The 17,926-nt window shown below is 46.9% G+C and overlaps 1 protein-coding gene across 5 annotated transcripts; it reads left to right on the plus strand.

The window, feature by feature from the left end:
• Positions 1-171: 171 nt before the first annotated feature.
• On the plus strand, positions 172-17,811 carry acin1b (apoptotic chromatin condensation inducer 1b). 5 transcript variants are annotated; one of them, XM_079185071.1, is made up of 18 exons: positions 172-333; positions 1,749-1,814; positions 2,125-2,236; positions 2,393-2,466; positions 2,741-3,316; positions 3,407-4,252; positions 4,361-4,434; positions 8,354-8,474; positions 12,606-12,651; positions 12,873-13,018; positions 13,531-13,677; positions 13,768-13,939; positions 14,077-14,222; positions 15,115-15,222; positions 15,369-15,476; positions 15,620-15,977; positions 16,082-16,182; positions 16,276-17,811. In XM_079185071.1, the coding sequence occupies exons 1-18, from the start codon at positions 199-201 to the stop codon at positions 16,630-16,632; spliced, it is 3,693 nt and encodes a 1,230-aa protein (XP_079041197.1). In that variant the 5' UTR covers positions 172-198; the 3' UTR covers positions 16,633-17,811. The 5 variants fall into 5 exon arrangements, with proteins under 5 accessions (XP_079041197.1, XP_079041194.1, XP_079041195.1 ...); XM_079185068.1 differs by having other exon boundaries at positions 2,741-4,252; XM_079185069.1 differs by having other exon boundaries at positions 2,741-4,252; positions 16,085-16,182.
• The last annotated feature ends 115 nt before the right edge of the window (positions 17,812-17,926 follow it).

Genomic DNA, 17,926 nt, shown 5'->3' on the forward strand with positions numbered 1-17,926 from the left:
AAACAAATAAATTAGATAAACTCGTCTTTAAAAGTTTGGCCAGTACCCCAAACTGCCCCAATAACGCTTCTTACGACTGTGCCTGTACTGCTCTGTGGTTCGGACAAAACCGAGCCTTTCCGGAAACTGCCGAGCTGTGACGCTGAGCAGCAGCCGTAGCGACGCCAGTTGGGAGTTTAGACAAGCGGAGGGAGGAAAATGGCGGACGAAGATATTACGCTTGATGGGAAACCTCTACAATCGCTGCGAGTGGCGGATTTAAAAGCCGCTCTGGAGCAAAGAAACCTCCCGAAGAGCGGGCAGAAAAACACACTCCTCAAGCGACTGAAAGGGGTAAGTTTTAACTCATGTTATGGCCGCCTATCGAGTCTGGTTTAAGTTCAGCAGGAGGCGAGAGAGAGACGGTGGGGGTTAACGTTAGAGGCCGTAACGGTGGAAGCGGGAATACATAAATCGCCTGGCGCACGTTAATACACGTCCACAACAGTTTTTTGTTTTCGGTTACGTGTAGCTGACGGTGCAGCGGAACGGTCCAACCGACCGAGTTCATAATTAATTCAGAAGTACACTTCGTGCACCGTGTTGCACACAGTTGAACTGTGCACCTGTCAAGTCGAGGCCTAAGCTGAGTGCACACGGTGTACAGTACGCGAGCGTGCCCGCGCTCGGGGTTACGGGTGCGCGCCTCGCCATGTAAACACAATTTTACGAGCTTCACCAACGAGTAATTTATTCAATTTGTAAGTTGTTATTTTATCAACACCATTGTTTTGCTCAAGACGTCCAGCCCATAAAATCCGTAGGTTTCAGGGCCATAGCTCGGATTTTATAAATACTGTGGTCATGAGTCTCAAAAGTCCCCCCTCCCCCAGAAAGATGTCTAAATCTGTCTTTTAGATTTTTAAAAAACGTTTTATTTTCTTAATGAACTGTTCTCTAATCGTGATTGGAATGTTTATTTTCACCAAATTAATGTGTAAATGCTGTTTCAGGAATATAGTGTAAAAAAAAACTTGTTTAATTATTTATTTAGTTATTTATTTTTCTAGGCTAAAAGTAGTCGAATATATTATATTATTTGCAATATTTTTTTCTAAAATATACTGGAATTATTATAACCAACACGGGGAGAGAGAGGGCAATGAAATGCAACAGATGTCTCAAATCAAACAAGGGATGTTGTAATTGGTTTGGAGATGTATTTGTCTATGTTTCTTATAGCTTAAACACACATGGTATTTGCTGATGAAATTATATTGAGTTTTTCATTAATTCACTGGAGTGCCTGGAGCATATTTAAAGTTTCTGTTGATGTAGACCAGTGACTTGCATACATTCATAACACATCCCTGCTTTGGGTCGGTGCACTGGCGCCATCACAGGGTAGTAGTTACGCACTGGTACAAGTTTTGTAATTTTTTTTTTGTCATTTCTGGATCTGAGTGTAAATTTCAGATGATCTGAATTTTATTAATAATAATGAAAAAAATACATTTGTATCCATTTTTGATATGAAATGTCCCATTACAAATTACAAATTGTCAGTGCCATTGCAAAACCAACTCGAGCCTTTCACAACAAGGAGAAATGTGTCTATAAAGGTTGGTCTTTTTGCTTTTGTGGGCATATTTAGTATTCATTTAATAAATGATCTGTTTCAACTGTAACAAACATTTATTTAAATATTGTTTTATGACTTATGATGCAGTATTTTACATTTAAATAATACCTCTCCTTATTCCTTGCAGGCTCTGATGCTGGAGAATCTCCAGAAGTCGTCGTCCTCTCACAGTGGGCTGCAGCCCAACTCACAGGTAAGAACAGAGTTTAATATTTCATTTTAATGTGTGAGGGCATTTTAAGCTCTGTAAAAAAACATTATTGTATTTATGTATTTTATTGGCTTGAGATCCAACCCATAGAATATTCCCTACAAAGAAAAACTCTTAATAAATACTTGTTGAATGTCAAATGTGCCGTTTCATTTTTAATTTAATTTAATTGTTTTTACTAGCAATACTTGCACACTTACATGCACACAGTCACTGCTCTTCTGGCTCTGTGGATTTTACAGCGCAGAGGTTTTTAATAAAGTGCCGTTCTGTGTACGTTACTGTGTTGCAGATAGGTGAGGAGATGAGCCAGAATAGCTTCATAAAACAGTACCTGGCCAAGCAGCAGGAGCTCCTTCGCCAGAGACTGGAGAGAGAGGCCCAACAGGAGGAGGAGGCAGAAGGTAATACATAAACACACACAATCACAAATCGGACAATAAACATGGTCTCTGCCGCATGAACAATGGTCCTTTTAGCTTAAAGAAACATGGATGTGTGCCATTAATCCTCACATTGTTGCTGACCTTTACCTCCTGCCTTGTGTCCCTCCCTGGCAGAAAGCCCAGCAGTGGTGGAGGAGGATGAAGACCACTCGGAGGACAATGACTGCTCTTCCTATGTCTCTGACCAGGTCCGTAACCTCCACACCCTGAATAGTCAAATGAGGAAAACTGAGGAGTTATCCCTTAAAGCAGGACACACTAAGATGCTTCACATTGATTAGATGATGTCTTGAAAATCCTATTTTTCATTCCCTACAATATTCTATTTACATGACACAAAATCTTGTGTGTTTGAATTGTTTTCCCATGGTTCTTGTAAATGTCTAAAACACGTGAATGAATGTATAAAACAAATCTAGGCATCTCGCCTTCTCTCAGACTGACTCCATTATTTTTGCCCAGAAGCATCACACCGTACCCCCCAAGCCCTCAATGACCAGGGCAGAGGAGAAAGGAGGAGATTCAGTGATGGGTCACGGGATGATGGCGGCGGCATGCGGCCCTGACGTTGGCCCCGGTCCTATCCACCCACAGGAGTCCATCGAGGCTCCAGGAGTAAGGATGCAGCGAGCCACCTTTCATCAAGGACATAAGGAGCCACCAGCCCCATCTCCTCCCCGCGCCGTAGCCTCGCTGTCGGTGCGCGTCCTGGGCCAGCCGGACCGCCAGGGGCTGCCCCCCGCCGTACCCCGAGCCCAGGAGAAGGAGGGCACCGCGCCGAGCGAGCCCGGATCAGCTCATCCCGTGCTCCACCTGAGCCGATCTGCCGGGGTCTCAGCAGGAGGTCAGGTCCACGAGGACAGTGATGACGATGACAGCGAGAGCGAGGATGATGAGGATTGGGGGCCCGGTCCTGGCGGGGCACGAAGGGGCAATCGAGCACCTCCCCAGCCGCAGCAGATGCCTCCAAGCGTCCCATCAACAGCTGCGAGGTCCAAACGCAAGCTTCAGCCTCCGCAGCACATCCCACCTCCACAGGTACACCACACACCAATGCAACTGCGCCACCCCACTCCTCCTCCCTCTCCACCTCCTGACTTGTTTCCCCTACCTGACACTCCCAAACAGAGCCCACCCGACACAGACGACCAGGAGGGAGAAGGCCCCGAGGCTTCATGCGGTCCGAGGGTGCCGCCCTTCCCACCTTCCACCATGCAGAGGGAAGACTCTGACTCAAGCTCTCGTTCCAGCAGTCCTGAGCCCCCTATAAAGCGCAGGCCAGGGCCCCTTTCTCTGCTGGTACACAAGATGGAGTCAGAGGGGGCTTTCCGTGCGGCAGAGGCCGCCTCTGCTGTGGATATGTCTGGAGAGGCTGCACACTCCACCGCTGGGCTCGCCAGTTCCAGTGAATCTCCACTGAAAAGGTTGGAGAGAAAGAGGCTCCAAGAGAACAGAGACGTGGCGGAAGAAAGGCCACTGAATATACTCTTACAGAATATAAAGGAGAGGGAACAACACGAGAAGCAAGAGAGAGAAAGAAAGAAGATCCAAGAACAGGAGAGAGAGAAGAAACGCTTGGAAGAAGAGAAGGAAAGGGAGAGGAAACGGCTGGAAGAGGAGGAGAAACAGCGTCAGAAAGAGGAGCGAGAAAAAGAGAGGAAACACCAGCAGGAGGAAAAAGAGAGGAAACACCAGCTGGAGGAAAAAGAGAGGAAACATCAGCTGGAGGAAAAAGAGAGAAAACGCCAGCAGGAGGAAAAAGAGAGAAAACGCCAGGATGAGGAGAAGAGGCGGGAGGAGAAACTGCTAAAGGAGAAGGACAAGAGACAAGAGACAGCCAGCAAAGGATGGGTGACTGTGACTGAGGCCCAAGACTCCGGTTCCTCATCAGATTCTGACTCCAAATCAGACTCCTCATCACAATCCTCCTCTTCCTCCTCCGGGGATAAAATCCTCCCTGTCAGAAAGCTGAAGGTCAGTGATCAAACAGGGTGTCTGTCATCCACTACAGCATTAATAGAGACGTTGGACCTGTTGTGTGTACTGCTATTTCTTTTTTACTATTTTTTAACTATTTCACAGAAGCCAGAGCACGACGCAGAGGATGAGAAAAACACGAACCTGAAAGGAGCAGAGAAACGACACCTTTCAAAGAGGTCAGTAACCATCATTAAAATACCGTTTATACCTCATTAACTAGTGGAATTAAGTCTTCAACACCATCTCAGTGACGCATGCATTTCTTCAGTGGCTCCCTGTAATATCTATAAACAATGATGTGTGTGGTTTTATTTCAATAAATTGAGCTATTCTCTCTGTTCTTTCTGGGTACCTCAACTTGCTAGAAGTGACTAATTGAAGCTTATACATTAAATGCGGTGATAAAATCACATAAGGAGCACTTCAACCTTGGACATATGTAGTCAATGTGGACTAAATCACTGGATTATTTGGATATCCGGGATGATGAGAACATTTTCTAGCTATGCGGTCATGCTTACATTAACTGTGTCCCTCGGAGGAAAAAGCAAAAGCTATTTGTATTTTAAATAAAGTAAGTTAAGCTGAAGTAGCACATGGTTTTTGTTTTATCTTTTTTTATGACTAGATGGCGGCTGTTAATCACATGTATGCAGTATTTAGTACTAATACAGAAAGAGCTATGTCTGCACTGAACTATTTTATTCACCAGTAATTTACCATTTAATATAATCTGCCAGCATATAAAGGCATAAACAATGCTGTTTAAAACATTGGTCACAGGGCTGACTCTAAACATGAGTCGGTTGTGTAGCGGTTTGTGTATTTCTTGTCAGGCGTTCACTGCGGCAGCCCCACACGCGGTGTGGCTGCTGCTGCTTGTCTCTTGAGAAAAGAGGGTCCTTTCTTTCTCGCCTTCCCTCGTTGCATTGTCCCGGTTGTCTTTTTCAAGTAATTTCCATTCGTGGCTGACAGTAGAGCTCGTGTTTTCATGCAGCGCAGTCCCTTGCTTGGTTAATATTTTTAGTTTAATCATATTTCGGGAATGCGACACGTTTGAGCATCGTAGCTTTTATTTTGGAAATCTTTGACCGGAAGATATTTCTTTCCCTCTCTCTGGCAGACTTGACACTGGTCTCGCTAGCCAACATGGCCGACATGCATGCATTGCATCCCTGATACCGACGCAGTGCACGGCTAATCAGCAGTAGAAACAAACCGCGACCGGATTTTTAATTTTATTTCGCGTCTCCGATTTCAAACCGACGCCTGACCGGATTAATCGTTGAGCGGCAGAGTGTCATATTTTATCCCCGGGGGTTCCCTCTCAAGGCCGGTTATAATGCTGTCCGAAGGCAACAAAAACGGGTAAGAGCGAGCTAGAGGGCGACTCAAGGCTTTTAGTGAGCTGGTTGTACTGTAACATCCGAAATCAACGTGTAGACATCAGCCGGTCGTGTACGTTGCGATGCTGATGAGCTAGCAGCTCCTTCCTGCCTGTTCAATATCATGTCATCAGTCCACACTGGCCTGGTTGTGAGCGTGTTCGCCCATGTGAGGAAGGACCGGGGGTGAGGATCTTTTGTTGGGTGAAGGAGCATGGAAGATTTTTCTTTTTTTCGGGGGGGAAGGGGGTCTCCCTTGTATGATCTGTGCCTAAAATAGCTTCACATTGGAGGAGCACATTGATTAATAAATAATGGGCTCAGATTTCATGGTGTGCTGTGAGGAGAGTCATGCGGACTGTGATTTCTCCCCTACTCTGTTATTCTGCTTGACCTCAACATCTCTCTGTGATGCCAGGTAGATGAGAGATTAAAGAGGAAATGCATTTTATTATTTAATGATGACATCGTCATTTTGTTGTGCCATTAAAGTTGATTTATGGCCACGCTGTACATGCATCTTGTTGTCTACGCCACAGATTACATCTTTTGTTTTGGGGTTTGTGTGGCTGTAGCTGTTAATGATCTCACTGTTATCGAGGGAGATCATTAAAGCAGACATCTGTTAGCTGTACAGTCAGTGTGAATGGACCCTTATGGTGTGATATAATTCTCCCAGCTGGCACCAGCGCTCACACTCGTCCCCCGAGAGCCCACTATCTGTCCGATTTGATCGGCGACGATGTGATGGTCCAATTTATGAGTTAGGTGAGTAGGACATGATTTGAGTAATTCTGTTGAGCTACCGTGAATGAGAACAGGTGCCTCGGGTCATACCACACTTATGGTCACTTATTGGAGATGCATTTATTTTGTGATGCGTTGTGATACTGTTCCCCAGGTTAGAGCTGTACTTCATACCCGCGTAGTCGTGTGAATACGACAGTTTGATTTGAAGGGCTTTAAGTGTTATTTGAAAGGAAAAAGCCAGCATCATGCAGACGCACTGTGGAGTCACTCGTTCTTTCATTAGGTGTCATTACATCACCTCAACCTGGGCTTTCCTGATCCGGGGGGGATTGTATTTCTACTAGACATCTGTCTCTCTTTATATGCTGCCCAGGTGTGTCTCTGGCCATACCCAAGAGCCCCCCCCCCCCCCCCCCCCCCCCCCACACACACGCACACACAGAGACATTGACATCCACACCTAGGGCAAATGAGGCGAGCCATTGTGGCGTGGAGGAGGGGCAACTGCTGTCCTCCTGCCTCCACTCCTCATCGACTAATATCCAGAGGAGGAGGCTGAACACTCACTGGTACATAGACCGGCATTACAGGCCTTCCTCATAAAGAGTCTTCGTCAGTGGCCATGTTACATGTGGAGAAAGAGCAAAGCTGCGGTTTGGTTATTTGAGCTCTTTTTACAGTTATAGGGCAGGTTTTTTATTTAAATCCAAAGGAAACCGAATCACCTAGTTGTAGGAGGGACTGTGATGAAGGTGACTCAGTATTTGATTTAGAGAGATTATTCTGCTCTGCCGCCTTCATCTCGGAGGTCACTCCACTAATCACTGTAACGATTGGTGGATTAATCAATCTGAGGCTCGGGGAAATTGTGATGTGCACATTTCACAGTTTTCTGATGGTTTTTTTAGACCAAACATCTCGCTGAATAAAGACAATAATCGGTAGATTAAAAACTGAAAAACAATAGTCACCACACAGGTACACTGAAAATGTATTATTTACTTCCTTATCCTGTGAAACGCTAACTTTGAAATGCAAAGCATCGCGTAACGAATCAACCCGTGGAGAATGTGCACTGTGATGGAGAGGAGGATGCTAGAAGATGTGGTTCTCCCACCTACAGGGCGCTGCCTCGGCGGTACGAGAGGTTAAGGAGGGTAGCTAAAAATATATAATGACATCTGCTCGGTTTTGCTCTCTTAGATAACAGCGATAAAATCCAACAACGTGAAGAAGCTTTTGGCTGTGTGAGGTCTGACTCATAGTAACTCTACAAAGCGGTTCTTTTATTGGCTGAGTTAGATTTCTTTCTGTTTTGATGATCCAGCGTGGATCAGATGAAGACCACACACAGCGAGTCAGCTGTCTTGCACTTACGAGTTTGTTTGAGGGGTGTTTGTGACCCTGGGTGTCAGTTAGCTGGTGAGTTATTCATAGCAGGAGTGACCCAGATCACTGGCACCCAGCACCCTTCCTCTGACACATCCCGGTGTGTTTTTCCCCGTCTTGTCCTGCACGTCATTTTGTCTGCTCTCCCATCATCCCACTAACCCTCATGTCGGCCTCTAGAGCTGAGCTGTCCTAAAGCTCCAGGTGTTGTCATCACATTGCTTGTTTTGTCTGGCCAATCGTAAACAACAGTCATGATGCTGTTATTTATGTCAACTCATCCTACTGTGAACACAACGGTCACACCCACTCTGAGGATGCTGCCCGGCCTCATCGTCATGGAGCGTATAATTGCAGTCATTATCGATCACTTCTACAAATAAGAGGCTTTGAAATGTTTAAATTATGCATCACCGAAGCTGAAGGAAACAATTGTTTTGGTTCATTAAAGACGGATCATTTTACTGAGGGTTGCTAAGATCAGACACTCTGGCGTACCGTTATTGACCCTGAGCTCGGTCACAGTATTTTACAGTCAAAGCTTATTTTCTCCCTCCTCACCCCCCTGCAGGGAGGTGTCGGAGCCCAGCGCAGCGGCAGTGACGGAGGCGGAACCGGACTCGGAGAGCTCCAGTGCCCAGCAGCCGCCCTCCGGGGCCGAGCCAGAGAACAGCGAGGGTCGCCTGGAGGAGGTAAGGTCACTGAGGGTGGGGGTGTCTTTGCTCTGTCTCCTACTAACCTGCATCCTCATTCATATTAAAGCATGTGTGGTCGACGGCACAAGTTCGGAAGGGTAACTTAAAGCCAACACAACCCCACGTATTTTAAAACCGCTAATTTCCTCGGCTCCTGTGGGGATTCTCTCCTCTCGATTCTGTCTCTGTACACGGTTTCTGTATCCTTTTGTAAATGCTCATCGCATTAATAGATTTAATGCTCAAAGGTGAACAAACAGGGGTTGAGTTGGAGTTGGGCCCCGGGGTAAATAGAACTAATCCACTCCATTAATGCAACTAATATTTCATAACATAGATGATCTCTCACACACTTGGCTTGTCTGCCTGCTACCTGCAGAGGGATGTTAAGTGTTGATGCTGCCGGGACGCAAGTAGTGACGGCAGTCCTGTGTTAAGTTAGACAATCGTGCTGCAGAAAACGCATGCTTCTCTCTCTCTGTGTGTGTGTGTGTGTGTGTGTGTGTGTGTGTGTGTGTGTGTGTGTGTGTGTGTGTGTGTGTGTGTGTGTGAGGAAGTGATAAAGAAAAACATTAAACTTGAGCGCCCTGACACATCAAGCCGATTATATAGCGTCTGTGGCCCTTGTTTTCATGATTTATCTGCCAATGTTGGCTCTGCTCTGATCAACATTTCAAATGATTGACAACTTTGAATCTGCTAGAAGGAGCTCGTTCAGCTTAGTGATGTCACTGCTTTTGGCCCAGTTTCACTTTATCTTCTTGCAACTTTTTTTATCAAACATATTCTCCATTTTACAAACTATAATGGGGCGATTAGATTAGAAAGACGGATACGTTATTTGGTGTGTCAGGGTCTCAGCCATCGTTGTATCGGACCAGAGTTTTGCATTTTTAGAAGCATTATTTACATTTACAACCTAATGATACCACAGAGTATCATTGTTGGAGCTCATTATGCGGCTACTGTGTCTGTTAGCGACGGCCTTGAGCCTCCACCACTTATTGCCACAGAAACCAGAGAACATACATTACATTACATTAACTCTTCAGTACCTAGTTTAGCTTTAGCGGGGGCGCTGCTATCCAAATCACGTTATTACGAGCATGTGTCTTCTTCTTTTTTTTAAGTGTTTGTGGGTTTTCTTCCCCGCCTGCGTTTGCATGAGTAATGGACTCTGACAGTGTGTGTAGAGATGCATCAGGGCTCGTTTCTGCTGTTTCTTTCACCCACTTTTCATTCTCTCTGCTCTCTCACTTGCTCCCTCCACACTGTGTCTCTCTCTCTCTCTCTTATTCACTGTCTCTCTCCCCCTCTTTGTCCCCCTTACTTTCCATCTTTTGCCTCTGTATCCCATCATGAAAGCTTCTCTCTCACTATATATATTTATGGTGTGATTGCTGTTTAAAACCCCATTGATTGCTTTGTTATGAAGGTGCCCATGCCTCTTCCATTGCCCCTAATGGTACCTGCTGCGTACTACTACTGCCGCCACCACCACCACCAACACCTCCTCCACTCCTCCTACTCCTACAACTCCTGTCCCACTATGCCCAAGTGCGTCGCTGTTACCTGAGTTAGGCCCAGAGTCTGCAACCCCCCCACGGCACTGAGTAAAGAGCCCGTAGCCCCTCCGGTGACGTGCTGAGCCAGCAGGAACCGGAGCTCGCTTTCGTCAGAGCACCGCCGAAAACAGCAGCAGTGGCAGCCATGGTAACTGCAGCTGCACACAGTTGCCATGGTAACCCAGCCTCAGTACTGGACTGTACTGCGCTGTGTTTTGGGATGATGAATGACGGTGTAAAGGAAGGCGATGGAGCTCTGTATCGCCTGTCCTCCGCCTGTTTCCCCCCCCCGTCCCCCATCTGCCATTCTGAGGGTACGCTACATCCTCAAAGTGGTGCCCCTCCAACGTCCACATGCCTCTGTCCTCCAAAAAAAAAAGCTCAGATGCAGCTCAGAGAAAAGACAAAAACTCCTCAAGGCTCCTGTTTTTGCTCTCACCTCTGGCTCTAATCCCACACTGCCCCCTGCTGGTAGTGTGGAAGAATGACTTTGGACTTCCTGCAGTAACCCTCACAGTGATCCGGACATGAGCGTTTATACGACCACTGTTCGGGGGTTTAAAGTTTGAGAGCGCACTCCCAACAAAGCAACTGAAATAATGATTGTGGGACTTTTTTTTTTTTATGGAACTCTTTGTGGATGAGACCTGCCTGTGACGTGGCGATATGGACTTGTGCTCACACTTTGAGGTATCTTCAACGCTGTGATTGGTTGAGCTTGTAAGGCCAACGATCATCCCCCGCCGGCCAGCCTTTTTAAAAGGCGTGTAAACTCTGTCATCATGCTGTGAACTCTTCCCCTGAACTCTGCACCAGTTCCACCGTAACAGAGACTTTCAAAAGGACACGGTGCCAAGGACAAGTAATCCGACATACATTATACACCAAGAATTGATGTGGGTCCAGAGTGACTGTGATCATCCACGCTGAGAGCTGGATACAACTCAACGAATCGTCGTCTCCCTTCCTCTGCAGCCGCACCGTCAGCTAGCTCATGTGTGTGATGTTTCATCAGGAAATGCAAAGGTGTTGACGCCAGCAAAGATACTCAAGATGATGTCCCATCGACCCTCATTCTTTCCTGGATTATAATCTAACAAAGACACATTCTTCTGGATTACTTTTTTCCACTTTTTTTATCATATTGAAGAGGCCTTCTACCTGTGCTCTCAATGTGCAAAACAATCTCAAGAACTGTGAAGCAACACTCCAGACACTCCCCACTCTCACAAAGGATTTTCTTTCTTTTTTTGGACTCTAACAAAGTATACGCTGCCCCCCCCCTCCCCCTGCCCCCCGTCAGAATCCAGCACAAGGTCAATTTGAAACCCTTGTCTCCCCCAAAAAAGACTGAAACTTGACTCTTTTGATCGATAAAGAAAAGTCCTCCCCGGCCCCGTTCAAGACAAAAGTCCAATCCAGTGGCTGGTGGCTAATCTGCATACTCTAATCGAGCCCTCACTCCTCTGCCTTCTCTGATTGGATCCTTGTTGCCTAGATACAGTACACACTGTCGTGCGGTTGGGCCATAGTCGAGCCAGTAAGGAATCAGGTGTCAAATGGTACCAGGAAATGACTTGTGATTATGCCTCTATTTAAATTTTATACAAATCTAAAGGATTAACTGAAAAAATAAAATAAGAGGAATTCATTTTGTTCCTCCTCGTAATTTAAAGCAAGAAATTGTAACTTGTCACATGTACTGCAGTTTTTACACCAAGATGAAAGTGTTGGTCGTACATTTGACAAACACAAGCTGTGTGTTGTTAAATGTGTTAAAGTCTTCACAGTGGATGTAAACTGCAGTACCCAAAAGTCCTGCCGAGCGGTCTTTGAGTCCTCGACACTCTGTCCTCCACCTCTGCTCCACAGAACTCCTCATCACTCACAACATTTAGCAACCTCACAGTGGATGAGCTTGATCTCATCATGTTCACCTTTTACTCTTTGCTTCATTGCAAGAGTTGACTGATGTAGTGATTAGTTCAGTTATTATGGCCGCAATAATTACTGGCTTGGTAGAGACAATATGCACTCTGGATGGATTTAAAATTAGTCACCCAACCTCCTCTAGAGAAAATCCATCCTGTCCAAATGGGACACAAATCTCTTAAAGTGACAGGATCCACTTTAACAGACACTTCACTAGTCTCCATTTCCCTTCACTCCTCAGCGTCCTCTAGTGGACATTATCTTGTAATAACACCGTGATATGACCCAGTTTGAGTTTTACACAGGCCAACTTAGAGTCTCACACGCACGCACACACACACACACAGCGTAATGGTTTACCTCAGTGTCTTTGAGCAGAGGTGGAAGGCGGGACATGTGTCTGGAGTCTCTCTGTATCGACCCAGAACTCTCTCTCTCTCCATAATGTGGTACAATTGGAGCCTCTAGGCATCCGTTTAACCCCCCCCCCCATCCCTCCCCCAAAACCCTCCTCCACTTTTCCTGTTTCACCTCCTCTCTGTTGTTGCCTGTTTGGGTTTTGACTCTCGTTTCTCATCTCGCCCCGCACCCCTGGGGTTTCTGTATTTTCTCTCTCTGTCTCTCTTTCCAGAGCACCACTCCGAAGGCCTTCGCTGCTCGCAAGATATCCCTGACAAGTGAGTATATATTCCATATATAAACTCTGTGAACTTTAATTAGCTACTGCAGCCGATGGCAAAACATATCTGGGTTAAAGTATCAAAGCAATTACTTCTGCTTTGAGGCTGTGAGCCTGCAGGAACGTGTTGCTGTGGCTCTGTTCAGCAGACAGCACATCATCCATCGGGGAGTTTCTCTCTTCTCGGTGATGAACCGCATCCTTTTGGCTCCTCCACAGGCAGCAAGACGTCTCCAGCCGCCACAGATGGAGGAGCCGGCGAGGCCGACGCGGGAACCGCAGCCGGGAGGAAGAGGCGGTGGGGCTCCAGCACAGCCGTCACCACTAAGAAACCATCCATCAGCATCACCACCGACTCACTGAAGGTACTGACACGGCACGTAGACCAGGACCAGGTGTCCATGCAGGCCTGGGAAATGAATGAGATGATTTTGCTTCTTTTAGTTGGAGCAATACGTTTTTGATTTTTTGTAATTGTAACTGTTTTGGTCGCCTAAAAATGTATCATTCAGCGCTTGGTTGCACTCGGCTCCACCCTCTCGTGTCACTTCTGGTTGCAAAAAAACAAGATGGCGACAGACAAATTGACAAACTTGAGGCTTCAAAATGGCGCTCCACTAACCAATCGGTGACTACGTCCACTTGTTGTACACAGTCTGCATAAAAAACATCTTTACGTATTGTGTAGTTCTGTGAGATGGAGAAATGTAATTGTTTCAACCAATGATTGATGATCTTACTTTAACTACAGCTTGGTTACATCTCCTTCCAGCTCTGTGTTAATGTTTTAAAAACATTAAAACATGTTAAAATATTGAAATATTTCTCTCCCTCTCTTGTGCCTGTCTTTCTTGTTTCCTCCACCATCGTCCTTCAGTCTTTGATCCCAGACATCAAAGTGAAGCAGGAGGCCGTGGTGGAGCTGCACCCAGAGGAGCTGCAAATGTCCGGGGACGAGGAGAGCCCGGACACCAGCCGGGGCGACCAGGACAAAGGCCTCAAGATCAGACGCACGGTCACACAGGTCAGAAGAGTCGTGCTGTCTCATTACTGTCAGAGGAAAACATTGTAGCTCCAAATGCTGAACAGTTTTTTTTCCTGCGTTCTTCTCCAGGTCGTTCCAGGTGACGGCCAGGAAAACGGACAGACGAATGAGGAGGAAGAGATGGACCAAACTGAGAAAGAGAAGCAACGCAGGACCTCCAGAGACAAAAGGAAGGAGAGTGTTTCTGAGGAAGCTTTGGAAACACAGACGTCTGTGAAGCTCGAAATGGAGGCAAAGAAAGGTGAGGCCTCGCTGTGACGTTTGTGGCTTTTTTTTAATTTCTGTAGATTGTCGGGTACAAATCTCTTTTTGCTGGCTTCTCACTTCCCTCTGGCAGTCCTTCATCTTCAGACATTCCTCTTCTCTCCTCTCCATCAGTTACCCCCAGCGACAGTTTGGTGCGTCGCTCCATAAGTCAACAGAAGTCCGGCGTGTCCGTCACCATCGACGACCCCGTCCGTGCAGCCCGGCAGCCCTCGCCGCCTCACGGCAAAGTCTCAAATATCATCCACGTGACCAACCTGGTGGGTTTGTAACTCGAGTCGGCGCCTTAAACTGTCCCCACAAACTAAAATTAGGTTCAGGGGGAAATGACTGTGCAGACGAATCCGGCATTTCAAAAATCTACCGACGGTTTTCATGAATGAGGCATATTGTGTGGATGCCAGTGGTAATCACCATCATTCCCATAATTAGAGTCAGGAACACTTACCCAGGTATTATGGCTGCGTTTCAAGTAGCACCTTTAAGTTTGGGACACACTGCATGACTAAACAGACGATGACAAGACTAGACATTACACATTTAATGACTAGCATTTGCAGATTTTTAACTAACTTGCGTCATAGAAGCGAGACTTCAAGTCATTCTTGGATCAAAGAGGACCAGATATCTAATGCCACCCAGCCTCGGTGATCTCAGAACAACAAACACGGAACGCAAACAAACAAGGACAGGTTCATCGCTCTGCCACACCGTGGGAGTCGGAGCATTTCTCTCTCCCACTGTTTGTACTTGATTCCCACTAATCTCACGCTCAATGACTGCTGGTAGTCTTCATTCCTTAAGTGCTGGATCGAGTACCAGCGAGTACTCGAGTCTATGCACGGATCCAATATCAGGTTATCATTTAATTCATCAGCTGATTTACATCAAACAGGAACAACAACATCGCGACACGATTTGTACATCCTGCTCGATATGTACTTCACATTTGCATATTAGTACTACACACCTGTGGTTAAACACTCCCATGTAACCCTGTTGACGCTACATTGTGAACAACAGAGGAGAGCTAGTTAACGTCAGCTGTTAAAAACAAATCAGTCTGTTATCTTGATACACAACCAGATCTTCTCTGCTCAGCTCTTATCTTGTCTAGTTTTTGCTGAGCCATGCTCCCCGTGTGTCCCGTAGGTGCGACCCTTCACCCTGGGCCAGCTCAAAGAGCTGCTGAACAGGACGGGCAGCGTGGTGGAGGAGGGCTTCTGGATCGACAAGATCAAGTCTCACTGCTATGTCACAGTGAGTATCAACAGTTTTATATTGTGTGCCGTCACCTCTGTGTTCTCATCCAGCTCCTCCTGCAGCAGTCTGTGTGTTTAATGAGATGTGATTACACTTTTAAAGGACTATTTTCAGCCGGATAACTTCCTTCCTGTCCTCCATAGTACGCTACAACAGAGGAGGCGGTCGCCACCAGAGCTGCCCTCCACGGGGTCAAATGGCCTCCGAGCAATCCCAAAGTCCTCAGCGTCGACTTCTGTGAGCAGGATGAGGTAACGCAGGAAATGCCACGTTTCTCTTTTTTGTCAGTTGGTTTATGGACCTTTTTTTGTTTTTAATTTGTCCATTACATTTTATCTACACACTCAAACTTTACCATCCTGGCTTTTGTCGCCTTATTTATTTTTCCCTGCAGCTGGACATTCAAAAAGGCATCCTGAAGCCAGTAAAGGAGGTGGAACACGTTCCCCCGCCAAGCGGTCCTCTGCCCCGGCTGCCCCCTCTGATGCCCGAGCGGGACAGAGACCGGGAGCACGACCGGGAGAGAGACCGAGGAGGCGTGGCAGGCGTGCGGGACCTGTGGGCGGAGCGCCAGAGAGAGATGGAGCGCCGGGAACGAGCCCGCGGCGAGCGCGAATGGGACCGGGATAAGGTCCGGGAATTCGCGAGACCGGGAGAGGAGGAGGAGGAGCAGCAACGATCCCGATCCAGAGACAGAGAGCGGAGGAGGAGAGACCGGGCCAAGAGCAAGGAGAGGAAGACCGATAAGAAGGGTAACGTCTGCAGCTCAGAGTTCAACTAGTTGTTATGAAGCGATACTTCTTAATAATATCTTCCACTGTTTGAAGAAATTCACTATTTTTATGTTTTCCACCAGCAGAGAAAGGAGACGAGCCTCCTGCAAAGTTGCTCGACGACTTGTTCCTGAAAACCAAAGCAGCTCCATGTATCTACTGGCTCCCCCTCTCTGAGGAGCAGGTCGGTCACACACACACTTACTTGTAAACACACTTTAGTTTAGAGTACTTCAGACTTCATTTTAATCCAACCAAACTGCTTTGTGTCCACCAGGCGGTGCAGCGGCTTTTGGACCGCACGGAGCGGCAAAAGGAGCGCGAGCGAAGGCGCAAGGAGCAGCAAGAGGAGGAGGAGAAGAAGTGGGAGGAGGAGAGGAAAGAGAGGCTGAAGGGCCGCGAGAAGGACGGCAGCGTGGCAGCGAGCGTCGGGGCAGCCGGCCGAGGGGCCGACCGAGGAGCCGACCGTGGAGCCGACCGTGGAGCCGACCGGGACCGGGAGAGGGACCGCGGTCGAGAGAGGGAGGGGGACAAGAAGAGGGACAACGGCCACCGGCCCAGACGACCATCGGTGGGCGCCGGCAGCGGACGTCGCTCTCATAGCCGAAGCAACCCCAGGGATAGACGCCGCTGAGGTGTCAAGGAAGGAAGGAAGGAAGGAAGGAGGAAGGAAGAGGGACGTAGCGTAGCTAGGGACACTGCAAACAGGAAGTCTTGGGAGGAAGTGTTTCCACTCGGAGATGCATTTCTCTTGCCTCGAGTTCAGGACTACCTGCCGCACCGTGCTTCATTTGACCACTCTTTGACGCCGGCGTTGTCTTCCACACACACCTCCCGCCCACCTCCCTCCCCAGCTCGTCCGCGTCAGTTTACACAGAAAATGTTGAGTACACGTTCTGTTAATAGTACCAGGACCGTCTATCTAGCTCCTGTCCTCCACTCTTCTGTTGTCTCTCCGTCTTCCAGAAGCATAGGTCGGTCCTTTCCCTCTGCAGAGAGCGGCGTTCCTCCTCCTCCTCCTCGTCTCTCTAGTGCCGGTGAAGAAAAGAAGCGAGAGAGGCCGGTGGTTTTTCTTGCTCGCCTCAGCATTTTGTCCCACTGAGGTTTGGGAGCCCGCCTCTTTATTTTAGTTCTGCGGGTGCACAGTTCCTTCCTTCTCAGAGCCCTGTAATAAAACAAGTCCAAAATAGATCCCCAACCTTCAAATATTTTCTAGGATCAGTTTTAGCGTTCTCTTCGGCACAGAGTTATTATTTTCCGTACGACTAGATTTGACTTTGTCAAAGAGAAGATTTTGTTTCATTGAAGTTTTATGAATCATGTTTTGTTTTTTTTCAGCCTTGGAGGTTTGTTGTGTGTTACAGCAGGTGATGTTTGTGTGAGTAATAACCTTCATCTCGCTCTCTCTCTCCCACAAAGATGCAACTGGTAGTCTCAACACTGTAACCTAGAAGTGTGTGATAGGAGGAGACGTGATGTGTGTGGTGACACATGCCCGAGTTTGTCTTTAGTGGATGTTTTTGGAGTCGAGGATATAAAGATTCTTGTAAAAGTGGTTTATTCTGTAATAATTACAGGAAGCTGACCTTCCCGGCACTGAAGTCTCAGTTTGAAAATCCCTCCTCTGACCTCTATCATATATATATTTAAGAGGTACAAATACAACGTTAGCCTTCTAATAGAGTAATGGTTACAATTTTAATATTTTATGCTTTTAGTTGGAAACAGATATTGTTGCTTTCTTTCCCTTTCCTGCAAGTGCTGAATGTACTGAGAATTTAAAAAAATGAATAAATCTAAATTGGTTATCGGCTTCTCTGCTTTGATGTTTTTGCATTAAACGAATATATTGGAGAACATTTGATCCATGGACGTGTGTGTGTGGCTGAAAAAAAGGTTTGTTTTACTGAACACAAATGAATATTTAT

This window comes from Pholis gunnellus (assembly GCF_910591455.1).
Source record: "Pholis gunnellus genome assembly, chromosome: 23".
NCBI lineage: Eukaryota > Metazoa > Chordata > Actinopteri > Perciformes > Pholidae > Pholis > Pholis gunnellus.

Bases quoted from the DNA above. Each gene is read 5' to 3' on its own strand.
- acin1b (XM_079185068.1), top strand. From the start codon at position 199: ATGGCGGACGAAGATATTACGCTTGATGGGAAACCTCTACAATCGCTG. The intron at 2,467-2,740 runs GTCCGTAACCTC...ATTTTTGCCCAG, and splicing joins CTTCCTATGTCTCTGACCAG to AAGCATCACACCGTACCCCC. The intron at 4,253-4,360 runs GTCAGTGATCAA...ACTATTTCACAG, and splicing joins TCCCTGTCAGAAAGCTGAAG to AAGCCAGAGCACGACGCAGA.